The sequence below is a fragment of the Polistes fuscatus genome, unplaced genomic scaffold (assembly GCF_010416935.1).
Source record: "Polistes fuscatus isolate 324 unplaced genomic scaffold, CU_Pfus_HIC Scaffold7, whole genome shotgun sequence".
NCBI lineage: Eukaryota > Metazoa > Arthropoda > Insecta > Hymenoptera > Vespidae > Polistes > Polistes fuscatus.
The window spans coordinates 4,507,276-4,534,945 of NW_025113151.1; the positions used below are offsets into that span (position 1 = coordinate 4,507,276).

The following is a 27,670-nucleotide window of genomic DNA, read 5'->3' on the forward strand; positions in this document are numbered from 1 at the left end:
TATTGACGCGTGGCCAGGTAGTCCCCATGATTTTCTTCTTTCTGGATCATCATAATGTATCCACTTTTCATCACCAGTGACGATTCGATGTAAAAACCCTTTTTTTTGTGCCTAGCTAACAGCATTTCACTCATGTATAATCAGCGTTCAACATCTCTCGGCTTTAATTCGTATGGAACCCAATTACCTTGTTTATGAATCATTCCTAACGATTTTAAACAGAGAAAACACAAATACGGTATAAAATTATTTAAATTATGTTGTGGTCATGGATACACTTATAACTGTAATGTGTACACCAAAAAGGTCTCGATAAGGAAAACACAACTCCGTCAAATGTTGTAATGTCTCTATTGAAAAACTTATTTCATAGAGGCCACACATTGTGTACTGACAACTGGTACACCAGTATCGATTTAGCGAATCGCCTAATAGAAAAAAACGCACATTTGATTGGAACACTTCGAACAAATCGTAGGGAAAACCCAAGTGATGTGATAAGAACTAATTTGAAACGTGGAGAACTTATAGCTAAAGAAAATAATCAGGGTATTACAGTGTTGAAATGGAAGGACAAGAGAGATTTTTTGGTCCTGTCCACAAAACATTCCAGTGAAATGATAAACATAAAAACAAAACGCAGATTTTGCTGTAAACCACAAATTATAGTTGAATATAATAAAGCAAAAACATCCATTGATTTATCAGATGAAATGAGTGCGTATAGCAGTCCCTTGAGGAAAACACTCAAATGGTATAAAAAGTTAGTCTTTGAGTTATGTTTGAACACCGCTGTGATTAATTCGCTCTTCGTCTTTCAAGAAGTAACAGGACAAAAAATATCAGTTACGGAATTCCGGAGATAATTGGTGAATGGACTGACACAGCGAGAAGATGAACAAATTCCGCATCGCGAAGGAAAAATTCTTCATAAATTGCAGAAAAAGAAAGGAAGCGTCCATAAAGTTCGAAAATATTGTTCTGGTTGTTATGCTAAAAATTCAAGATTATTTGGGTCCAAGAAAGCCAAAAATATAACAAAAAAAGTTGTTACATTTTGTTACCTGTGTAAAGCCATACTTTTGCTTAGATTGCTTTAATAAAGCTCATTAGAATTATATTTGACTAGATTTCATTCAGGCGACATTTATCTTTTTTATCTTTAATACTGTCGGTCCCACCGGACCGATGTCGGCCGAACGAAAAGTCTAACGCCGGTCCCCGAGGACCGACGCCGTCCCGAAGAAAAGTTCAGCGGCGGTCCCCAGGGACCAACGCCGCGAAAAACGTGTTAAGAAGCACGTTCGTTCGTTAATTTCAATTCTGTCGCGTTCGCGAGTTATTTTTAAAATTTATATATTAAATTAACTGCGACCAAGGCAGTAATTGCATTAGATTTTGTTCGAGTAAAGTTGTATTTTTACCCTTAAACAGTCGCACAAACAGTTCGCGTATTAATCAGCGTATTAATAAAGATTTTTGTACTTGCATTGTTTTTGTGCAAATCAGTTTTGGGAAGCAGTTATAGAATCAGTGATCGCATGCATAATGAATTAAAATCATACGCGAATTAAAGTCAGTGTTGTTCGCCGTAATTTCAAATTTTGATTTTACGAGAAGAAACTTGTAGATAAGGTTTTTATTTTCGTTTATACCGCGTTATTTGATACATGCGTGATGCATCGTCATGGTGCCATTGAGCTTCATCCCATTGGAATGCATTCTGAATATTCATTTTTATTAACATTTATTCGTTTTTGTTTGCTATGATTTTGAATCATATTACATATAACTTATCATTTTGTTCTATTTTATGTTACAGACATAACGACGGATTATCTTCCTCTTCATAGATGTGGAATAATTTCTTCGATGGATCTTCTTCAATAACAAATAGAGTAACTCTCCGATCGTCAGACTACAATACTTGTTATGAAGTAGGAGTGTTTTGAGCCACCGCAGAACTCCTAATGCTAACTATTAATACTTCGTATATGTGTTATTTTAATTCTAAAATATCACAAATATGTTATATAACGGTTGGTAACGAATGAGTGAGCACGGGAGGAACTTTAAATTTCTTCAATCATGCCGAGGATTAAAGGTCCTAATCGGCACGAGCTACTGGCTGTAATTATTTAAATAAATTATTTACGAGCACACGAGTAATTCTTTTTATCAATAACTCATGAAAATATATAATTTGTTGTATGTTTTATTAGTTCAGGATAGGTCTTCTTATTTCATCGGTTATATTTATTTAATTAACAGTACAATTAATAAACGCCCTTTTTATATTTCCTATTTTGCTCTCGTTAGTAGTGTTGAAATCGAGAATTTATTCGATTATTATTATTATTATTTATTTATTATTATTTATCGATTTCGTCCAAAAAGCATGTGATATTATCTTTAAATGCATTGCATCGTGTTTAATTTATGTAAGTGCGAATAATTTTATATATCGATACTTCGATATTAACAATAAATGAACACGAAGACAAACCTTTTCGCGACGGATAGACTCTAACAGTTAAGTGGTGGTACAAAGCCTAGTTCTTTAATTAGAGCACCTAACTTAATAAAAGGAGTCGTCCGAGGTTTTACATATATATTATATATTTCTTTTTCTTTTTTGAAATTCTTACTTATTAAAAAATTAAATTTAAAATTTCTTACAAATGAAAAGTTAAAAAAATTAAATAATTATAAAAAAATTAAATAACCTATAGAGTCCTAGTCCGCTTAGATGAATTTCTATAGAAATGAATTTATATGTTATGTATTTATGTTTTTTTAATCATGTTTCTCAAATCATGATTTTCAGCTTCTAATGAGCTAATCTTTCGTTTCTTCCTCCTATACTTTCTGCCTTCCCATCTAGGAGTGTGCTCAAATGCTACTCGTACGGGTAAGAAATGGTTAGCATAGGTTCAGTTTTAAATTTTTCCCTTATTAGCGATTGTCTTTGTACCAGTGGTTGCACGATGTACTTTGCTATATGCGTATTAGGTAGTGTGTACCGTACATCGTTTTTCGCGATAGTTTTTAATTAATGCATCATTCAATATTTGAAGTACTACTTGTAAAGTCATTTATGAGATGAAAAATACGAATATTTGCATTTTTACATTTATATTAAATTTTTATACTTTCTTCTTTTAATAAAATCGTTTTTAATGGTAGAATTACCGAATTTATTTATGGAAACTCTGATATACTCGTATATTATTAGAATGCACATATATTAGTATGTACCAGTAATTTTGATTTAGTCATTTTTGCAATAGTCATCAGCCTTGGTTGTCAATTACAGCAAAAAGTACGTATACCTTTAGCATATACGCTTAGAAAACAAGTGGTTTAAAACTAGGGTGTCGGAGGTGCGTCGGGGGATGCTCTCTAGTTTAGGTATTTGCACCCTGGTGGTATGTGAGAGAATCGTGGAGTGAGTGGGTTGATGGGTATGTATGTATGTATGTTTGCTCTTTTTAGATATTGCCAATATACTGGCAGGTGGCATACTTTTCTGAATGAATGTGAAAACTTTAATTATAAGCAGGTGGGAACCCCGGAAAAACACGTGGTATACTTTCACTTAAAAGTGGAAGTCCTACCTCCGAGTTTTATACAGAATTGTTACAAAATTATATTATTTCATTTTATCATGCTTGTTTTATAAATTAATTCTGTCACTCTTCTGTAATCTTTATTATGTATCATGACTCAAAGGGATTTGCAACGATTTGAAAGATTTATTTCTATCTCGATTCTATCTCGAACGAGATGTAGTCGATCAAATTCGCAAATTTTTTGATGAGTTTGATGCTTAGTTTTAAGTATTATAACTAGCACTTCGCACTATCGCGATTTAGTCTTTGAAATATTTAATATAATTCATATAAAGAAAAAATTAAATAAAAATATTGCAAGAAAATGCATTACATTTATTGCATTTGTAACCGACCATTTCTCTGATCTGGATGCAAGGGTTAAAGGGCGTTATTATTTAGATAACAGTTTGTCAGGATTAAAATTTTGAAATACACATATATTTAATTGTACATAAAATCACTTAAACGTAAATCTTCGTAATTAAATAAGCATAACATAAGAAAACATAAGACGTAAAAACCGTAAGACATAAGACATAAAACTCAATAAGGCCACCTAACACTTTCACATAATACGAACACTTAATATCTCGGCATAATACGATAAGACTTCCTAAGACTCAATCATAAGACTTTTCGAGGCGCAATCATAAGACTTACCGCAGTGCAATCATAAGACTAACTCTTTTCTTTTCTTATGCATCGGTCCCACCGCCGATGGAGAGGGAAAAGAGACGCAAGGCGGTCCTAGTCCCTTTTCCGACCCATCATTGGTCATCAACCGTCTTTCTTTCAAATGCATGTAACACCTTAGAGTGGGAGTGCGTCCCACCGCCGACGGAGTGGGAAAGGGGACGCAAGGCGGTCCTAGTCCCTTTTCCGACCCATTATTGGTCATCAACCGTCTTTCTTTCAAATGCACGTAACACTTAGAGTGGGAGTGAGTACAAAGCGTTCCCGAAATCTCCACAGTCTAGATCACCAGATGTTACTTGTTCAGAAATAAATATTATATCCTTTTCTTAAGAGGACCCTATCTTACGGATTCTATAGTGCCATAAATTCTCTATTCTATATTATACAAACTAAGATTAGATTATCCTATATCTATCCTAAACTAATATTACTCCTTAAAATATTTCTTTACATTTCTATTGGTTGATGTTTTAAGAATGAAATGATGGGCTTATGGTAATGAAGTATGATACGAATAATTTGTGATATGATACAAAGATTTGCAAATAACGGGAGAATACAGCATCGATGGTAGTGCCTGATCTTGTTGTAGATTGTCATTGTCATTGTTCATTTTTGAATGAAGTTTTTCGTTCAAAAATTGAATAAATGACTGCTTCCTCCGAGTTTTTTTCTCCATTTCTCACGCTACTTATTCACAATCACTTTTGAATGAAACGCTACACAGAAACACAGTAGACGAGCAAATGGCGTGAGAGTGAGAGAGTAGGGACAATTTTCCAAATGTTTATTGCGTGTCCATATTTGATATAAAAAATGTCTTAACTTCTAAAGCGATTGTAAAAGAATGTAAGATCAAGTAATGTCGCTTTTTTTTAATTATTCATACGATCTTACATAAATGTGTGGAAAAATTATTTCTCGAGTAAAAAGCGTTAGCTTATCCTACTAATAAATCGAGACTCGTAAGTAAAGAATTTCAATCTTTCTTTGTCAAACAAAAATGATATTTTTTTTTCAGAAGCACTAATTGGTTATTTCCAAATATTTTAATAAAGAGTGTACCTAAAAATTGGTTAAATACGCCAAAGATATAAACAATAAAAAATTACTTTTAATAGCGTCTTAGCTTGTTTCAATATTAAAATCTAACGAATATGTTCGACGTCCATTGAGGACAGTTTAAATATGCGAGTTTATAAATTATTTGTATTATTTTTATATGGTTCGAATTCCTAAGCGTGGTTTTATAGTTCGTTACCTGTACGATTTTTACGTAAGACTAGAATTGACTGGACGTAGTAGAGGGGAGGTCTGACTCGATCGTTTCTAACAGTGACCACGTGTTGATCACAAAGTTCAATGCTGATCCGCCGCAGTCGTAGCCTTTCAAAGTCCAAAAAGTTTTAACGTATACATTAGGTAGGCGGAAGTAATATACATTCTTATCGTTATTGAATCCTTTGCAAAAAACTGGCTAATCCAAAAATGATTTTACAACTACAAGTCATTAAAAATTTTGGTATTATTAGAATTTTATATTCAAATATAAAAGGTAAATAGATATCTTATAACTATATAATTTAAACAACTTCTTTGTAAAACAGAAAACTATGTTCCCAAAGCAAGTATAACGAATAAATTATAGTATATATGTATCGGTATTTATTGAATTTATATATCTTTCCATGTTTTTAGTATTAGAGTAATGTATATATTATATATATGTGTTTTTTAATCATATTAATTTAATGCATAAATACTACTAAGATCTGTTAGGGATATTTTAGCTATTCTAGGGAATTTATAATTAGCGTTGAAAGTATGTTTCAGATGCGGCGTCAATGAATTGTGAGGACGTTCAAGGTCATACGAGGTGTATGCGAGAGCTCTTTAACACTCATTGTGGGGATACCTCTCCTCTACTACGTCCAGACAATTCGAGTCTTACGTAAAAAAGGACAGGTAACGAATTATAAAACCACGCGTAGGAATTCGTATCATATACAAATAATACGAATAATTTATGAACTCGCATATTTAAACCGTCCTCAATGGACGTCGAACAGATTCGTTAGATTTTAATATGGAAGAAGCTATTAAAAGTAATTTTTTATTGTTTAGATCTTTGACGTATTTAACCAATTTTTAGGTACACTCTTTATTAAAATATTTAAAAATAACCAATAAGTGCTTCTGAAAAAAAATAATCATTTTTGTTTGACAAAAAAGATTGAAATTTTTACTTACGAGTCTCGATTTATTAGTAGTGATCAGCTAACGCTTTTTTCACGAGAAATAATTTTTCCACACAATTATGTAAGATCGTATGAATAATTAAAAAAAACGACATTACTTGATCTTACATTCTTTTATATTCGCTTTAAAAGTTAAGACATTTTTATATCAAATATGGACACGCAATAAACATTTAAAAAATTGTAAATGTCAAAACGTAAATTTAATAAGGTCATTTGTTTTCCAAAATTTACTTTTTACCATTAGCCGACGTATTCAACAGTCTTAAAAACAATTGTATTTTTTGTTGCATCTTAGATTCAGCTTATTATTATACTTTATTAGGTTTTGTATGAGATTTGATTTTAAAACACATCAAAATACATTTAAGATTGCTAATAGATATTAATAGTGTAATGTTTGTCGAGATGCGAACAGTAGTGATTTTAGAAAATTTGTACATATATGTTAACGGAATAGTACAAAATTCAGGTAATGTTAGCAGTCAAAGTAAGAAATCCGGAATTATAAGCAATGCCAAAATATCGGAAAAAGGTAGAAATATATTCAAATTTCTCTAATTTCTTAGATCTTCTTCTTCTTCTTCTTCTTCATTCTTTAGTTTAGGCAAGTTGCCTGTTTCGTAACGACGTTTTTCTGCCTATTGCACTGTTAAATTGTCGCACCATCTTTTTTGTGGGCGCCCCGTACTTCTGCGCCAATCGATGACTTATCCCGTGCAATTCTGACGATTCTTCTGTTGTCCATTCTGCTAATATGTTCGTTCCATTCTTTTTTTTTACTTATTCTGAGGCAGAGTGTCGTTTCTATGAGCAGCAATTTTTTTTTTTACGTTGGGTAGGGGGCTAACCTGATCCAACAACCTTCCTCCTTTTCCCGGGCTTAGGACCGGCAACATGATCGCTAACCTTGATCCGTCCAGCGATCATGCAGGCGGAGTTCAAATAGTCTACGTCAGTAAATTATAATCAACTACCATTTTTTGGCAGTTTGAAGCAACTGATAACAACACAAATAATCTACAGCTTCTCGTGGGTCACCGGTGATTTCATTACAAATAATGCATTGAATACAATTATACACGTTTTCTTGTTTCGTCAAGTAATCAATAACAGTGATTCTAAACAAGTTTTCACTTCTATAATCCTTGTAAACAAAAATTTTACAATTAAATATAAGTTTAATTAAAATACTCCTTTACTATCTACTCAAAGATCTCCACTTCACTTAGCTTTTTTTATTAAGTAATAAGAGTAAACACACATCAGTGACCAAAATCTTGACGTTACAACCAAAATACTAAGTCCGTCCTTCCCTGCTAAAAAAAAAGAACAATAGCTGTCATAGTAGATACATCGACTTAGCTTTGCGAAAAGCAGTATTGAATATATACTACAGAGATGATTTCATGAAGTACAATCTAAAATTTTACTTCTACTCGAATCTTATTTATAGATCAAATGTAGTATTTTACTTATAAGAAACGGAAAATGGTATTCGCTCTCTAGTGACTAGTCAAAGAAGTCACTGAGTTTTTCACATATACAATATGTAACTCTCTCGAGTAACTCTCTCGAGTTACAAAGAGAACTTGTGTTGAAATAGTTTTATCTTGTTAATTTTTGTGTTTTCCATTTACTAGTTGTTGTTTTTAGTCTTTAAAAAATTGTATACGATTCCTGGATATTACTAATGCCACATTCTTATAACCATCAAATTTATTTCTCGTTAAAGTTTCTTATGCGTGTAATACTAACAACTGGAAATATTTTCTCAAGTATTGCTATTTAGTGAGATTAATGATTCGTATAATGCTGTAAAAGAATATTAATTAAAATGTTAAATAAAAACATTTTTTACTTGTGATTGAATCCTTTTTAATGTTATAAATTGTTAATTTTCTGTAATATTTAAATATTTCGACCCTGCATTAAGAATGTTCGAAAAGTATTTCTAAAAACCTACATTATATGGAAGAATATTGCTATTTACGTCTGTTCAACAGATTTATAAGATTTCTAAAAAGTATTTTAATCAAGCTAGTATTACATATTCTTGGATTTAAAAGAATTAAATATTTCGAATCGTTTACCCTATAGGTCATACGGAAAGTTTTTCCGTTTATAACAAACAATGTTAAGTCACAGGTCATCGGAGGCCCTGGGAAAGATTTCTTTTAAATATAAGTAAAATGAAAATGCAGCATAATCCATTGTAAGCGCATGCAATTTGGGGAGCCTAACGGCATAATTAACAATTCTAATTAGATCTATTTGATTGTCTATATAAACAGCGGTTTCAACGAGCAGCTTTATTTGCCGTACGAATTAGATGTTAGTAGTTTTGCTCGTGTGAATACATATAGCAAATATGAAGTTAGAAGGCTTATAAGATAGTGCAGTTGTTATCTCTGGAGTTTTGGGAAAATTTCCAAAGTGTGACAATATTAATGATTTAAAGTCGAATCTAATGAATGGCGAAGGTTGCGTGTCTTCAGATCATACAAGATGGAAATTCGGTAAGAATATATATATATGTTAAATTATATTTCATACAGAAATTTATTACATTACAGTATGTTATTTTTGAGTAACATGAATTATTATTTTTTAGATCATTCGTCTAAAGTACCATCGCGTTTAGGTACTGTTTCTAATTTATCTAAATTCGATAACTTTTTTTTTGGAATTAGTGCAATGCAGGCACCATTTATTCCTCCAGAATTAAGAATGGCAATGGAAGTAACGTTTGAAACGATCATTGATGCTGGAATAAATCTTGTAGAGCTACGGAACAAAAAAATCAATGTTTACAGGATATTGAGTTTATTTGAGGCAAGTAGTAATACCATGGAACGCTGGAATCAGGTAAGTAATTAGGTCGATCTAATAGCTTCTATGTAAAGGTTAAATCATTCATGTGTGATTGTTTTTATTTTCTTATTGTCAAATCGATATATTCTACTTGGGTTATGCCAAGCTATGCTATCAAACCGGATCTCATTTTGTATGGGTTTAACAGGCTCAAGCTGCACTATCGATTCAACCAGCACATCAAGTTCGTTAGCAATTCAAAAAGCGTACGAAGCTATAAAAGCTGGAGATTGCGATTACGCGATTGTTAGTGGTGGTGTTGTAAGCTTACGTTTCCAAACATCTTACCAACTGTATGATTTAGGTAAAATAAGAGTTTACTCTAGGTTTAATTAATTCCAGTTCTTGCATGTGAAGGCAAAAAATCAATTTTTCTTAGATTTTTTTCATTTCAATGATAATTAAAAGTCTTAGAATAGCAAGTTGAATTTTTTCGTAATTTTTAAATAATTTTTTGTTTTGTGCATTCCATTATTTAGGTTTATTGTCAACAGACGGGGTAAATAGATCTTATGATAAAAAAGCATCTGGATTCTCGAGAAGCGACTCGATAGGATCAATTTTCCTTCAATGGGCCAAAAATGCAAAGATGATATGGAGACACGCAATCTTCTCCATTCATTAGATTCGACTTTAAATCATTAATATTATCACACTTTGGAAATTTTCCCGAAATTCCAGAGATAACAACTACACTATCTTATAAGCCTTCTAATTTCATATTTGCTATATGTATTCACACGAGCAAAACTACTAATATCTAATATGTACCAAATAAAGCTATCATTGAAACCGCTGTTTATATAGACAATCAAATAGATCTAATTAGAATTGTTAATTATGCCGTTAGGCTCCCAAATTGCATGCGCTTACAATGGATTATGCTGCATTTTCATTTTACTTATATTTAAAAGAAATCTTTCCCAGGGCCTCCGATGACCTGTGACTTAACATTGTTTGTTATAAACGGAAAAACTTTCCGTATGACCTATAGGGTAAACGATTCGAAATATTTAATTCTTTTAAATCCAAGAATATGTAATACTAGCTTGATTAAAATACTTTTTAGAAATCTTATAAATCTGTTGAACAGACGTAAATAGCAATATTCTTCCATATAATGTAGGTTTTTAGAAATACTTTTCGAACATTCTTAATGCAGGATCGAAATATTTAAATATTACAGAAAATTAACAATTTATAACATTAAAAAGGATTCAATCACAAGTAAAAATGTTTTTATTTAACATTTTAATTAATATTCTTTTACAGCATTATACGAATCATTAATCTCACTAAATAGCAATACTTGAGAAAATATTTCCAGTTGTTAGTATTACACGCATAAGAAACTTTAACGAGAAATAATTTGATGGTTATAAGAATGTGGCATTAGTAATATCCAGGAATCGTATACAATTTTTTAAAGACTAAAAACAACAACTAGTAAATGGAAAACACAAAAAATTAACAAGATAAAACTATTTCAACACAAGTTCTCTTTGTAACTCGAGAGAGTTACTCGAAAGAGTTACATATTGTATATGTGAAAAATCAGTGACTTCTTTGACTAGTCACTAGAGAGCGAATACCATTTTCCGTTTCTTATAAGTAAAATACTATATTTGATCTATAAATAAGATTCGAGTAGAAGTAAAATTTTAGATTGTACTTCATGAAATCATCTCTGTAGTATATATTCAATACTGCTTTTCGCAAAGCTAAGTCGATGTATCTACTATGACAGCTATTGTTCTTTTTTTTTAGCAGGGAAGGACGGACTTAGTATTTTGGTTGTAACGTCAAGATTTTGGTCACTGATGTGTGTTTACTCTTATTACTTAATAAAAAGAGCTAAGTGAAGTGGAGATCTTTGAGTAGATAGTAAAGGAGTATTTTAATTAAACTTATATTTAATTGTAAAATTTTTGTTTACAAGGATTATAGAAGTGAAAACTTGTTTAGAATCACTGTTATTGATTACTTTACGAAACAAGAAAACGTGTATAATTGTATTCAATGCATTATTTGTAATGAAATCACCGGTGACCCACGAGAAGCTGTAGATTATTTGTGTGGTTATCAGTTGCTTCAAACTGCCAAAAAATGGTAGTTGATTATAATTTATTGACGTAGACTTATTTGATCAAATTACTTCATATAGTTCACCACTGAAAAAAAACTATAAAATATTACAGGAAATTAGCAATATTGTTTCAACTGATTACTTGTGTTATAAATTAAATGGCCTTATACTATTAAGTAATTCGAAAAATATTTTTATCACCGATTTTAGAATGAAGTAAGCGATCTATTTTATGAAATGTTCTGACGAAGAAGATTGCATTTTATCAAACAATTCCGTACAGAAATAACGTTGCTACATGTCATGCATATTTTCCTTGTAATCATAAAATTATTTTTGCATATTTATACGTCATAATTTTTTTCAACTTTTCCATATTCAGAAATGATAAAAATTTTAATAGAAATTGTTTTTTTCTTATAATTAATTATTTCTTAAATTATTAAATTTATAAATTCTAATTAATATTCGATATTATTTATACATGATTATTTTTATTAATTTTAACATCATTGTCAACATTATTGATAATAATGTCAATAATGTCATTATTAACAATTTGGCATTATTATCGGTGGTAACTCTCTAGTACCACCGATGTACGGCGTTGCAAAATAAGTCGGAGTTGCCGGAGAATATAGGTAAATAAAAGTCGGAGCGTTAGGGGTCAAATAACTAATTCTTTTCTAGCATTGACATAGACAAATAGTGTAAAAATTGAGAATATGAGGGCTATTAAAAAAGGTCTCTATTACTACATTAATTTTTTTCTTTAGTAAACGCATATTCAGGATAATTTTTCAAAAACATCCTGTAAATGTAAAAGTAAATCGCGTAAATATATTTTATTGAAAATTATTCGTTCTGTCAAATCAAAAACCCTTACAGTAAATAGTGTCACAGGTACTTAAAGTACTTATTTACAATTAATTTAATCTTGTTTATTCTTTAAGTTTTTCATATATAAACTAGTAGATATTGTTACATTATTGAAATCTCTAAGATGTCCCGAATATAACTCTGCATCATCGTTCTTATATTTTCCTTTAATTCTTGTTAAAGGTACTTATGGATCCAATACTAACAACTGGCAATATGTTTACCAAGTATTACTATTTAATAAAGCCAATAATTCGTAAGTGAGGCGCGGGTCTGAAGAATGTTTGTCACTTGATCCTTCAGTTTTAGTAATAAATCTGTATTGTACGCAGATTCCTCCAACTTGGAATCTGTGGTGATTGTAATAAGCTAATGCTGAGGAAGATAAAGGATTAAATTAAAATAAGAAGTAAAACACGTAATTTTGCTAATAGAAAATATAATAGTTTATTGGCTCGTCAGGGAAAAGTTTTGCGGCACACACACATAAAAAAAAAACACTGGTTGATTATTTAAATATAATAATGAATAGCGCCCAACAAGGGGTTCGACTAGTGTCTAGCCTTACGCTTATTATTGGAAAAATAAAAGAGAGCTACAAAAATTATCGAGACAGGCAAAGAATAGTGTGACACGCTTCTCAACAATATTATACAAATCGAATGATTTTATTCTTTCCATTTATAAAGCTTAACCGAATAAAAAAGTATGAAACTTAGTTCAATGCATTTATGCGTGGAAATTGAAAAAAGTGACACCCGTATATGTATACTAGAGAAAATTAAATTTTACAATAACACAAAATTCGGTGTAGATATAACCGATCAAATGGCTAAAAAATATAGTGTAAAATCTAAATGTGAAAGATTACCTTTACAGGTATTTCTTAATATCTTAGATTTAGTCGGGATAAATGCTTTGATATTATATAAAGAAACAACAGGTGAAGAAATATCGAGGCAAGAATTTTTGTTTCAATTGGCTGAAGAGCTTGAAACTAAATATCAGAAGGAGAGATTAAGCAAAGAATGTTCATAAAATAACATATTGTAAAATCAATAAGACTAACAAAACTTGTATAAAATGTAAAAAATACATATGTAGAAAGTGTTCAATACAAAATGCTGTTATTTGTAATAAATGAGCTGAAAATGCATAACCACAAACACCCTACAACAGACAATACAAACCCCGACCCCACACACACACAAAAAAGCAAGAAAGAAGCTGGTTTTTTGTGTGGGCTTTATAGAATGTGCGTGCCGTTATACTTTGCGCATCTCTATAAACTGAAACTTACTCAATGCCGGTGTCTTATTATGTAGAGCCTACTGTTATTTCTAGTGGCAAAAGATTATATTTAGACCGTTATTCATAGAGGTTTCCATGAAAAATCTGTGTTTTTTGTATTCCTTATTATAGCAAGAGATAAGCTGGTTTAGAAGGATAGTTTTCATATCTCCTTTTTTTACTTTACCGGTCTTTCATTTGTAATTCTTCACAATATCTAAGAAATTAGATAAATTTGAATATATTTCCACCTTTTCCGATATTTTGTATTGTTTATAATTCCGGATTTCTTACTTGGACTGCTAACATTACCTGAATTTTGTACTATTCCGTTAACATATATGTACAAATATTGTCTAAAATCACTTCTGTTCGCATCTCGACAAACATTACACTATTAATAACTATTAGCAATCTTAAATGTATTTTGATGTGTTTTAAAATCAAATCTCATACAAAACCTAATAAAGTATAATAATAAGCTGAATCTAAGATGCAACAAAAACTACAATTGTTTCTAAGACTGTTGAATACGTCGGCTAATGGTAAAAAGTAAATTTTGGAAAACAAATGACCTTATTAAATTTACGTTTTGACATTTACAATTTTTTAAATGTTTATTGCGTGTCCATATTTGATATAAAAAATGTCTTAACTTCTAAAGCGAATATAAAAGAATGTAAGATCAAGTAATGTCGTTTTTTTTTAATTATTCATACGATCTTACATAATTGTGTGGAAAAATTATTTCTCGAGAAAAAAGCGTTAGCTGATCACTACTAATAAATCGAGACTCGTAAGTAAAAAATTTCAATCTTTCTTTGTCAAACAAAAACGATAATTTTTTTTTCAGAATAACTTATTGGTTATTTTTAAATATTTTAATAAAGAGTGTACCTAAAAATTGGTTAAAGACGTCAAAGATCTAAACAAAAAAAAATTACTTTTAATAGCGTCTTAGCTTGTTTCCATATTAAAATCTAACGAATATGTTCGACGTCCATTGAGGACGGTTTGAATATGCGAGTTCATAAATTATTCGTATTATTTTTATATGGTTCGAATTCCTACGCGTGGTTTTATAGTTCGTTACCTGTACGATTTTTACGTAAGACTAGAATTGACTGGACGTAGTAGTGGGGAGGTCTTACTCGATCGTTTCTAACAGTGACCACGTGTTGATCACAAAGTTCAATGCTGATCCACCGCAGTCGTAGCCTTTCAAAGTCCAAAAAGTTTTAACGTATACATTAGGTAGGCGAAAGTAATATACATTCTTATCGTTATTGAATCCTTTGCAAAAGACTGGCTAATCCAAAAATGATTTTACAACTACAAGTCATTAAAAATTTTGGTATTATTAGAATTTTATATTCAAATATTTAAAGTAAATAGATATCTTATAACTAATATAATTTAAACAACTTTTTTGTAAAACAGATAACTATGTTCCCAAAGCAAGTATAACGAATAAATTATAGTATATATGTATCGGTATTTATTGAATTTATATATCTTTGCATGTTTTTAGTATTAGAGTAATGTATATATTATATAAATATATGTGTTTTTTAATCATATTAATTTAATGCATAAATACTACTAAGATCTGTTAGGGATATTTTAGCTATTCTAGGGAATTTATAATTAGCGTTGAAAGTATGTTTCAGATGCGGCGTCAATGAATTGCGAGGACGTTCAAGGGCATACGAGGTGCATGCGAGAGCTCTTTGACACGCATTGTGGGGATACAGTCCGTTAGGCCATGGTCATCGGAAGAAAACGTAGACATAACAATTCCTATCTAGGTATCTTACGATACAGTTAGTTCTTACAAAGAGAGAGTTACGCTATATTGGCATTCTTCTAAGGTTGCAATTGCGTTCGTTTTCGTCCAATTATTGCATTTGTGTAAATCGGGATGGTGCGTTATAAGATATCTATTTACATTTTATATTTGAATATAAAATTCTAATAATACCAACATTTTTAATGACTTGTAGTTGTAAAATCATTTTTGGATTAGCCAGTTTTTTGCAAACGATTCAATAACGATAAGAATGTATATTACTTCCGCCTACCTAATGTATACGTTAAAACTTTTTGGACTTTGAAAGGCTACGACTGCGGTGGATCAGCATTGAACTTTGTGATCAACATGTGGTCACTGTTAGAAACGATCGAGTCAGACCTCCCCTCTACTACGTCCAGTCAATTCTAGTCTTACGTAAAAATCGTACAGGTAACGCACTATAAAACCACGCGTAGGAATTCGAACGATATAAAAATAATACGAATAATTTATGAACTCGCATATTCAAACCGTCCTCAATGGACGTCGAACATATTCGTTAGATTTTAATATGGAAACAAGCTAAGACGCTATTAAAAGTAATTTCTTATTGTTATATCTTTGGCGTATTTAACCAATTTTTAGGTACACTCTTTATTAAAATATTTAAAAATAACCAATAAGTTATTCTGAAAAAAAATTATCGTTTTTGTTTGACAAAGAAAGATTGAAATTTTTTACTTACGAGTCTCGATTTATTAGTAGTGATCAGCTAACGCTTTTTTCTCGAGAAATAATTTTTCCACACAATTATGTAAGATCGTATGAATAATTAAAAAAAAACGACATTACTTGATCTTACATTCTTTTATATTCGCTTTAGAAGTTAAGACATTTTTTATATCAAATATGGACACGCAATAAACATTTAAAAAATTGTAAATGTCAAAACGTAAATTTAATAAGGCCATTTGTTTTCCAAAATTTACTTTTTACCATTAGCCGATGTATTCAACAGTCTTAGAAACAATTGTAGTTTTTGTTGCATCTTAGATTCAGCTTATTATTATACTTTATTAGGTTTTGTATGAGATTTGATTTTAAAACACATCAAAATACATTTAAGATTGCTAATAGATATTAATAATGTAATGTTTGTCGAGATGGGAACAGTAGTGATTTTAGGCAATATTTGTACATATATGTTAACGGAATAGTACAAAATTCAGGTAATGTTAGCAGTCCAAGTAAGAAATCCGGAATTATAAGCAATGCCAAAATATCGGAGAAGGTGGAAATATATTCAAATTTCTCTAATTTCTTAGATCTTGTTCTTCTTCTTCTTCTTCATTCTTTAGTTTAGGCAAGTTGCCTGTTTCGTAACGACGTTTTTCTGCCTATTGCACTGTTAAATTGTCGCACCATCTTTTTTGTGGGCGCCCCGTACTTCTGCGGCCAATCGGTGACTTACCCGTGCAATTCTGACGATTCTTCTGTTGTCCATTCTGCTAATATGTTCGTTCCATTCTTTTTTTTTACTTATTCCGAGGCAGAGTGTCGTTTTATGAGCAGCAATTTTTTTTTTACGTTGGGTAGGGAGCTAACCTGATCCAACAACCTTCCTCCTTTTCCCGGGCTTAGGACCGGCAACATGATCGCTGATCTCGTTCCGCCCAGCGATCATGCAGGCGGAGTTAATTTCTTAGATATTGTGAAGAATTACAAATGAAAGACCGGTAAAGTAAGAAAGAGATATGAAAACTTTCCTACTAAACCTGCTTATCTCTTGCTATAATAAGGAATACAAAATACACAGATTTTTCATGGAAACCTCTATAAATATCTGTCTAAATATAATCTTTTGCCACTAGAAATAACAGTAGGCTTTACAAAATAAGACACCGGCATTGTGTAAGTTTCAGTTTATAGAGATGCGCATAGTATAACGGCACGCACATTCTATAAAGCCCACACAAAAAAACCAGCTCCTTTCTTGCTTTTGTGTGTGTGTGGGGTCGGGGTTTGTATTGTCTGTTGTAGGGCGTTGGTGGGCGAAGTGTATGTTTTGTGTTTTTATGTGTACCTGTTGCCCGTTGCATGATAATGTATTCTTCTCAATATTGCCTAAATAGCATTTGATATTCTATAGAATACCTAAGAATTTTGTACAATTCCTAGGAAAAGTTCGTAACAATTCTTATATTACCATTTTTTATTTCTTATAATACCATTCATTTTCAAACATATGTAGTATAGAAATTATTTTTGTTGCATTAAAAAACAAATATGATACATCTTCCGAGCCCAAGAAGAAGCAACTAAAGGTCGTAGCATATTATTTAAGGAAATCTTTCTTCTCTGCTTCTCTCTCTAATGATACTTTAGGATAATGTGAAAGAAGAAGTCGTTTAACAATCCGTAACGATCCTTCCAAAGTGTTGATTTCATAATGACTTTTGCGCGTCCATCTTAACACTAAACCTACCGACATTTCATGTATACCTATTCCTACCATGAGCGGTCAAATGACCGCTTCAAAAAAAACATACGTATCTTAATATAGAAAGAAATTTTATCCAACTGGATAATAAACAAAATATTTTTCTGATGCTACAATAAAAACCCGCTTCCCGCATTTCTATTTAGAAAGTTTTATTTATGCATTTTCAGCTCATTTTTACAAATTACAACACTTTGTATTAAACACTTTCTACATACGTATTTTTTACATTTTATACAAGTTTTGTTAGTCTTATTGACTTTACAATATCTTATTTGACAAAATTTTCGCCTAGAAGAATCTCTAGCTTTGTTTATTATAGTTTTTGATGAACATTCTTTGCTTAATCTCTCCTTCTGATATTTAGTTTCAAGCTCTTCAGCCAATTGAAATAAAAATTCTTGCCTCGATATTTCTTCACCTGTTGTTTCTTTATATAATATCCAAGCACTTATATATATATATATATATATATCCCGGCTAAATCTGAGATATTAAGAAATACCTGTAAAGGTAATCTTTGACATTTAGATTTTACCCTATATTTTTTAGCCATTTGATCGGTTATATCTACACCGAATTTTGTGCTATTGTAAATTTTAATTGTCTCTAGTATACGGGTGTCACTTTTTTCAATTTCCACGGATAAATGCATTGAACTAAGTTTCAATACTTTTTTATTCGGTTTAGCTTTATAAATGGAAAGATTAAAATCATTCGATTTGTATAATATTGTTGAGAAGCGTGTCACACTATTCTTTGCCTGTCTCGCTAATTTTTGTAACTCTCTTTTATTTTTGCGAATAGTTCCAACAAGCGTAGTTTTGTTTGCTAAAAGTTTACTTGCTAATGTCGCGCTTGTAAAAAAATTGTCAGCTTTTATATTTCTCCCATGGTTTGTATTTGGTTCTGCTAATTTCAAAACTAACAACTCCCCAAATTGGACCGATTATTCTCTCCCTTCATCTTTTCCCAATTATGGAAAGCCGTTTACAATATACTTACTTTTTACATCGGAAGGTAATCAGAATTTTATGCCAAATTTGTCTGGTTTGTTGGGCATGTATTGAGTAAATCTACAACGTGCTTTTGTAGGAAACAATTGTTCGTCTATAGTAAGATATGCTTCTGGTTTATAACAGTTTTGACTGTTTTCGATAAATTTGTTCCAAATTTAAGAGATCAAAGCAAACTTATCGTTTTGTAAGCGTTGGCTTCGTTTATTTTTGTTGTCAAACCGAATAAATTTCATGATTTCTGCGAAGTCATTTCGGCTCATAGTTGTCAAGAGAAATGACGGACTTCATTTCGTGTTCCATAGATATGATATATCTATATTTTTAGTCTCATATGCGCCGCGTGCATATAAAAGTCCAATAAATGCATATAATTTTACAATAAAAAAATTCCATTTCGTTTTCAATACTCGAGATGCCTCTAATTCCGTATATTTTCTTACATGTTCAATCATGTTATGATCAATAATCAAGGAAAATGCTGATTCAACTTTGCCCTTTATAATATTTCGTTTAGCGTATCCTTTCGGTCCTGATTTTTCTTTGAAAATGTTATAAATCGGTGCTCTTCCGCGATTAGATCCTTCTTATATTTTGTGCCAAACGGTTCCGTCCATAGCAGTTTCAATCTCTTCTTCATTTTCATTTTCGAAACTAACTATGAATCTCTTTCTTTTTGTCCTTTTCGTATATTTAAAATATTCTCTTCGTTCGTATCGCTGTCAAATAAGTCACAACTTTTTTTCTGCTATATCATCAATATCGGTAACTTCTTAGCCATCTTCCGAACGATCCTCATCCATATTATTTATTTTATCTAATAAATTGATATTTCTCGAATGTCTTGACATTTTTGGGGATGAATATACAAATGATAAAGTAAAAACTAAAATATAAAGACATAAATCAAACAAGGCAAAAACATTGAGACCAGAAATAAAAAAAAAACAATTATAAATCATACAACAAAATATTTTGGGCTCTGTTGACTTTGTCGAAACTATCACTTATTCGACGTAATAATTTTTATTATACTCTGTGAAATTTTGATGCCTTCGGTTCGGATTGCAAGACCGTACTGTCGTTCAAAGAACGCTATGCATTTGTGTTCCGTCATTTGTCGGAACACCTAAAGTATTTATCGTAACAGAAACTTCTGATCGTATTCACAAAGAGAAAGATACCAGAGAAAATGTTTTACAAAAATAAAGAATATTTTTTTAAGATCAAGGTGTAATTTTCAAGGGTAAATTTTATTCGGATGTAAAAAGTTTCACTTTAAAAGGCCCACTTTTCCTCTTCTTCCCTACCCCTTTGTTTTTTTTGTTGCAGGTTACATAGGAGGAGGACCACACGAGGACTTAGTTATCATAAAGTATAGTGTAATGTAATTATTTGTATAATTAAATGTATAATTAACACTAGAACTACCAGACCAGTCAAAATGACTGGTCGCGCAACTTCATTATTTAATTCCCACCTCACGTTACATTTTTTTCTCAAAATTATATGATGACTTTTCTAGATATAAGGAATGGTTTGTAAAAATAATTTTTATTTTTTTATAACTTAAACAGAATTCGAATAAATTTTGGCATTTGCTACTTCTACCAATACCAGTCATTTTGACTGGTACTTCTTAAATTCGACATAAATCTGAAAATATCTGTTTTTTGAAATCAACACCGTCGATTAGATATTTAGACGAATGTATTATTCTTTGTTGTAATATTTTCTCTCATGTTACTGCTTATCTGGCGATAATACATAGTGATATAATCGTTGCCGTAGTGTATCGAAATAATAGAATTGATGTAGTTTTACGCGATCATTCTTTATTTCATAGTCGTGGGAATAGCATCTATTTTTTAGTTATATAGCGATTTTTTGTAATCCATAAAAAATGGCAAAACGTATAAAAACCTCTGATTTGCTGCGAAAAATAAACAATATTTCAATGGAAGCTTCTGATATCGAGGATGAAGAAAGTGACCAAGAAGATATTGAAACAGTTTATAGTAGTAATAATGATGAGTTTGATGAGTTTGAAGATCATGAAGAAGTTCGAGAGTCCTCGGACAGTGAATTAGAAAATATTTTGAATTTACGGAAAAAAAGACGTGCTCGTATAGTTTCAAGTTCTGAAGAGGAAAAAGAAAATATAAATAAAAAAAATGAAATTGCTGCAGACGGAACCAATTGGGAAAAAATACAAGAAGGATCTACAACTGGAAGATTACCACTTCATAATACTTTCAAAGATATATCCGGCCCCACAGGATATGCTAAAAGAAATATTATCAAAGGTGAAGTAAATAGCGCATTTTTATTACTGATTGACAGGAATATTCTTGATTATATAATATCTTGCACGGAATTAGAAGCTTTTCGAGTTTTGGGTAAAAAATGGACTCTAAGTGAAACAAAAATTAAAGCTTTTATTGCAATTTTATATGCTCGGGAGCATACAAAGCAAATAATTTGAATCTGTCATATTTATGGGACAAAGAATGGGGACCGAATTTCTTTTCCAAAACTATGAGTCGAAATAATTTCAGTTAAATTTTGAAATTTATTCGCTTTGATAAAAAAAGTGAAAGAAGCGAACGTTTGAAAAATGACAAATTTGCTTTGATATCAACAGTATGGGATAGGTTCATTCAAAATAGTCAAAATTGCTACAAGCCAGGAGAAAATATCACAGTTGACGAACAACTCTTTGCAACAAAATCCAGATGCCGATTTACGCAATATTTGCCGTCTAAACCTGACAAATTTGGAATAAAATTTTGGCTGGCATCTGATGTAAAAACAAAATATATTCTAAATGGGTTTCCTTATTTAGGGAAAGATGAAACACGAGCAAAATCGCAATCTCTTAGTGAATATGTCGTACTAAAACTTATCGAACCATATACTATGAAAGGAAGATGTATAACAACCGATAATTTTTTTACAAGCTTACCGCTAGCATCCAAATTGCTTTCAAAAAAAACCACGCTTGTTGGCACTATACGTGGCAACAAAAGAGAATTGCCAAAAATTTGTAAAATAAAGAAGGATACTATGACTCGTTTTTCATCACTACTCTATAAATCAAATAATATTACCCTTACAATTTACAAAAGTAAACCGAAAAAGAAAGTTTTTATATTGAGTTCTAAACATAAATGTATCAAAATTGGTAAAAGTAATAAAAAGTTACCCGAGACGGTTGAATTTTATAATAAAACTAAATTTGGAGTGGACATTACAGACCAAATGGCAAAAAAATATAGCGTAAAATCCGGATCTAGAAGATGGCCGCTCCAAGTATTTTATAACATTTTAGATTTAGCTGGCATAAATTCCTGGATCTTATATAAGGAAACCACAGGTGAGAAAATATCTAGACAAGACTTCTTGTTTCAACTAGCAAATGAACTTGCCATTGAATATGTACAATCAAAAATCAAGCAACAAGAAACTACTGCTCCAAGTACATCAACGAGTTCACCTTCTTCACGTAAATGGTGTCAAATAGGGTTCTGCAATAATAATAAGACTACTGTCATTTGTAATTTATGTAAAAAATATGTTTGCAAACAATGCACTACAAAGATAAATTACTTTTGTAAGAAATGTGACGAATCATAATCAGGTAAATAACAATCATTTTAATATTTTATATAAAAATAATTAATAATAATTTTTTTTTTCTATTTCAGATTCTATTACATTTTTAATAATAAAATACTTCTTATATTTACTTTATTGTATGTTTATTTTCTTCTTTTTGTTTCTAAAAGTTCTATTTATACTTGTTAGTATCATTAAAAATGTTGTTATTATAATTAAATTATTATTTTTAAAAATTGTCATCATATAGATGTATTTCCATACCCTTATATTCATTCTATATGATAATATAAAACAAAACAATAAAAAAATTCTTCTGTTTTTACGATTATAAATGACCAGTCATTTTGACTGGTCTTGGTAGAAGTAGCATTGTTTTTTTTCCGGTAGTTCTAGTGTTAAAAAAAAAGAATTTTATATCTACACATAAAATTAATTCAAGATATACAGGAAAGGATATTCTAAAAACGTGGAATTTATATTTTGTCTATATATAATTTTAATTCATTTTTATTATGTTATAAGAAAACAGTAATACATTTTTATTCAGCTTCAAAATCATAAAAATTGTAAGAAAAAAATAGAATACTTGTAACGTGGCGCGCTAAAGTAAGTAGTATTGTCTTTGCTTCTTGCGCTGGTTATTAACGTTGGATTCTTCGTGGGGGAATTTTTTTTCATAAGTTTTTTTATCTTTAACAAGGAGACGATCAGAACAAATACAACAGAGTGATATGTTTCAAGATGGGTGACGGCATAAATGAACGTAAGTATTGGATGGATGAGAAGGAAAGACTGTGCAGGTGTGTAAGATAAGTGGAGTCGTGGCAGCAGGTGCTAGATTGGTGTGCAAGAGTCGGTGAGGCGAAGTAAAGCTTAGGGGTGAGAATCTGTTGAATTCTGGAGGGGAAAAGTGAATGTAGGAGCTGGAAGAGAGAAGAAAGGATAGGGAATTTAGAAGGAGAGGGAGAAGCGAGAAAGTCGATTGAGAAAAATAGATAGCTGAGTGAAGTAGGACAGCCTCTGTAAGATATGATGTGTCTTTATTTGGGTGTTAATTATGATTGTTTTAGTTTTATGGTTTTGTTCATTGTATATATTTGTTTATTTCTTATTAAAGTTTAATTGTGTTGTTCAATATATATATATTGTACATATTTATTTATTAGCCTAATCTTATGTTCACAAAGATAGCATTGGTAAGTAATGCAGATAGATTGTAATGATTTTTGTTAAACGATTATAAAGGGAATGAACCCCTCAAACTCGTAAAAGGGAGAGTTATAGAGACAGTTAAAATTATAAAGTATACAAGTTTTAACACGTAATTAATAAAATAAAGCTAATAAAATCAGATTTTGTAAATATTTTATCTTAACTATTTTTGAAAAAATTATTTTTTAAAAATGCCCTGATATTTAGAAGTTGATATTAATAATTTCAAAAATTTTCAATAATTATAGGTTCATTGTTTTGAATTGTCTTTCTCTCTTTCTCTTTTTCTCTCTCTTTACTTATTATTTTTTAAAATAATTTATACATAGTAAAATATACATATTTTAATGTAATAATTTCAACATGCAACTATCCACATACGCAACATCCACACAATAATCTTTCATACTTAGATTAGTAAAGTTTTAAGCATACTTATATCACATGTAACCTTTAAAATATTATGTTTAAAGATTAATACAATTGTATTAACATTGCTTTATAATATTAACATTGCTGAAGTTTATCTTGCAATTGTGCATATCGCATTTGTAATATACGTTCACGTTCAGTTTGTCTTTTTAACATCTTCAATAAGAGCATTGACTCTCCTCGGAATTGCTGCTTCCTCTTGATTTTGTAAAAATTTAAATGTCGAAAGTTCCAAATGGGCTTGTTCTATTTGTTCGCACAAATCGTGTAATTGTTTGATTAAGCTTGTGCCCTGGTCTAAAAAAAAAATTATGTTAAGATTGCAATTAATGTCAATATTTAACTATATATATTTAACTATATATATGTTAAATAATTATCTGATAACCTCCTGTTAAAACTATCAATTTTTATTCCATTCTAGCGGCTTTTTTAGCTTCACCAGTCATATGCATCCGATTTTCTTCTAATTTTCTTTCGAAAGCTTCTACTCTATCTTTTTTGAAGGCTAAGGTTGCTCTTGTATACCGTTTTTGTGTGTTTCCTAATAAAATATCTGCGATAAACATTCTTCCCACATAGTTGTATATGCATCTAAACTTAAATCTCCATGCGCAATACCATCCTTAAAAACTTTCATTTCATCGGTGAGTAATTTTTTCGCTGCATCCGATTCCTCTTCCTCAAAATTTATATAAGTTATTATTACATTATTATATTATTACATTCTTTAGTCGTGCTGATATTATATTTAATTAATAAGTTTTGTTACTTTAATGGAGAAACGTATCGATATTACGAATATTATTAAAATAAATGAAATCAATGTTGACAGAAACTATGGAAAAAAAAAATATTTCTTATTCATACATCAAACCACACAATTTATACGCTTTTTTCATATAGGCTACGACTTGATAAACTTTACACTATATATTTTCACAGAAAATTGGAAAATGAAACGTTTCTCGAGGTCATCGGCCTCGTCATATTTCCTTGAGCACGAGCGAAGTAAATCATGTCACTAGATTATAATTATTGAAATTATTTTATCTTCTATACTATCTTTATTTCTGTAATTGTTATAGATTTCGAAGACAGAAATCTTCATTACCGACAAAGATAGGCATAGCATTAACGAGCCAGAACAAGTTGAGTAATGTGGCCACTTAATTCACGGGTTCGATAAGGCAGCCTTAGAACGTACTGCATGTACGCCGAAATTTATATGGATTGTGAAATATTGACAAAGAACGAATATTTTTCAATAGACTGTCATAAAGTGCGGAAAGTAAACGTTTTTTCACCGTCCGTCTTAGAGCGATGAAGTCAGCTCCAGAAGAGTCTCGTAGATAGTTTGTAAATAGATATTGATTTCTCTTGAGTCAATCTCGAATAATCTTAATTTCTAAATACGTTTTTCATCATTTTGCTACTTGCAATAACAGATTCATTCGTCAATGAAACAGATTAGCACTCAAAATTCGAATAAACGCAGGTAAGTATCATTTAATTAATCTCATTTCTTGTTTAAGAAAATAATAAATTGCTTCCTTTGTTGTCGCAACAAATAAATTTTCAGATCATTTAGTCCTACCTGTCTTTTGATCGTCTCAAGTAATAGTCGAGCTAGCTGAGAATACACGGAGTAAATCATAATAGGTATGTTAGTTTTATAATCTAAGTAGCACCCAACAATAAATTCATTAAAATAGTTTATAGTTAATAAACCAGAAATTGACCCAGATCACTCAAACAAGAATACTTAGTTAGAAAATAGATAAAAAGTATTCGGTCTCAAAGCGTTTAAGCTTTTGAGTATCAAAGAAATTTTTCACTCTTGTTATAATTAAATGTAGGCATTGCAACGCATATAGCTGGATATGGGCGTGATAATAATATGACAAGAAAAGAAAACTCTATATTTTGTTCTCTTATTTTTTTCTCTTCTCTTATCTTTTCTTCAAATAACTTCAAAATATATTTTTATCTATTACTACTTATAACCTTAAATAATAATACTTCAATTTATAATCTACTTATTGTTTACCTTATTTTTTATTTATTATTCTAATAAATTTCAAAGAGTAACACATTCTCGCATGATCGTCTTTATTGGCACACGATAGTGGATTCTGAAACAAGTAATAGAGAAGGGAATACACGATAGCATAACTCTGTAGCTTTACACTATTATAGTGGCAAATTTTAAATTGATTGGCTGAACTTCTTACGTGCGTACATAAGTACACACACTAGTAGTTATCATCTTCTGTACTGCATCTCGGAGGCTAATTCCGCGGTAGTTCTTCGGTTCTGTCTTAGTTTTTTTCTTAAATATGGGAACTGTTATACTCTCCTTCCATTGGGTTCGCACTTTTATGTTTTTTACTATTTTATTGAATAGCGTACTTAGTTGTTCTGTTAGTTGTCTTCCTCTATATTTTATTAGTTCGTTTGTTAGCTAATCTGTTCCTGGTGTTTTTCGGTTTTTTAATTTGTCTATGTTTTTTGTATTTCTCCAGATGAGATAGTTCAATCGTTTAGTGCCTCCTCTTCTTCTTCTTCGCATCTGTTATAAGTCTCCTTCGTCTCGTTTTTGTACAGCTCTGTGCATTGTTTTTCCTATTCAACTGTTGTGATTTTGGTGGTCTGCATGGACACGTTTACATGTTTTCTTCGGTTTCGTAGCATATTCCATACTTTTTTCTGTGCTTCGAGTAGGTCGTGTTCCATGTCGGCCGAGAATTTCTCCCAATAGTCCTATTTATTAAGTTCCCGGGTATTTCAACAATCTCATCTCGTTTAGAGATGTTGTCTAGGTGTGCTTGCAGCAGATCGTAAAATTCATCTTTCTCGTTTTGTGATTTGTGATATTTGGAGCATATACACTATTGTGTGTGGCGGTTTTTGTCTTCTTTGGAGCTTGTAGCATTACTTGTAGTATCCTGTCGCTGAGTATTTGGACTCTAGTACATTATCTACGTATCTCTTGTGTACCGTAAGGCCTACTCCTGAGGTGGCTCTCTCGTCTTGTCTTCCCGCTATAGAATAGGATGTATTTTCCATATCGAATGTTTCCTTTGCCTTTATTTTTGTTTTCGGAAAAATTGCGATATCTATTTTGCATTTTCTCATTTCCTCTTTAATTACGGGTCTCTGTTTTTTATGGAAGTTACGCTCCAGCATCCTATTCTAAGCGTTTTCATGTTCTTCCGTTTTCATTATATATTTCCTTTTGCTTGCCGTGTTTTTCATCGTGCTATTTCCGCTCCTATCCGTGGATTTACTACTAATTCAGGAGCATAAATACGAATATAACATATCTCGCACCCACTTGTTTATCGGATGTTCGCACCCTCTTATATACACCAGTTTCTTCCATAGTTTATATAATTTT

General features: G+C 31.0%; 2 protein-coding genes, 1 long non-coding RNA gene and 2 other non-coding genes across 5 annotated transcripts; 4 read left to right on the top strand and 1 right to left on the bottom strand.

The window, feature by feature from the left end:
• Window positions 1-344: 344 nt before the first annotated feature.
• Window positions 345-866, top strand: LOC122524246. Its single transcript, XM_043646395.1, has one exon. The coding sequence runs from the start codon at window positions 345-347 to the stop codon at window positions 864-866; it is 522 nt and encodes a 173-aa protein (XP_043502330.1).
• Window positions 867-7,772: 6,906 nt separating this feature from the next.
• LOC122524499 lies at window positions 7,773-7,992 on the bottom strand. Its single transcript, XR_006305558.1, has one exon. It is a non-coding gene; the product is annotated as a small nucleolar RNA U3 (small nucleolar RNA).
• Window positions 7,993-11,104: 3,112 nt separating this feature from the next.
• On the top strand, window positions 11,105-11,324 carry LOC122524498. The gene has a single exon (XR_006305557.1). It is a non-coding gene; the product is annotated as a small nucleolar RNA U3 (small nucleolar RNA).
• Window positions 11,325-20,908: 9,584 nt separating this feature from the next.
• Window positions 20,909-21,490, top strand: LOC122524249. The gene has a single exon (XM_043646397.1). The coding sequence runs from the start codon at window positions 20,909-20,911 to the stop codon at window positions 21,488-21,490; it is 582 nt and encodes a 193-aa protein (XP_043502332.1).
• A 1,819-nt stretch (window positions 21,491-23,309) lies between these two features.
• On the top strand, window positions 23,310-23,618 carry LOC122524140. The gene is made up of 2 exons (XR_006305474.1): window positions 23,310-23,389; window positions 23,458-23,618. It is a non-coding gene; the product is annotated as an uncharacterized LOC122524140 (long non-coding RNA).
• The last annotated feature ends 4,052 nt before the right edge of the window (window positions 23,619-27,670 follow it).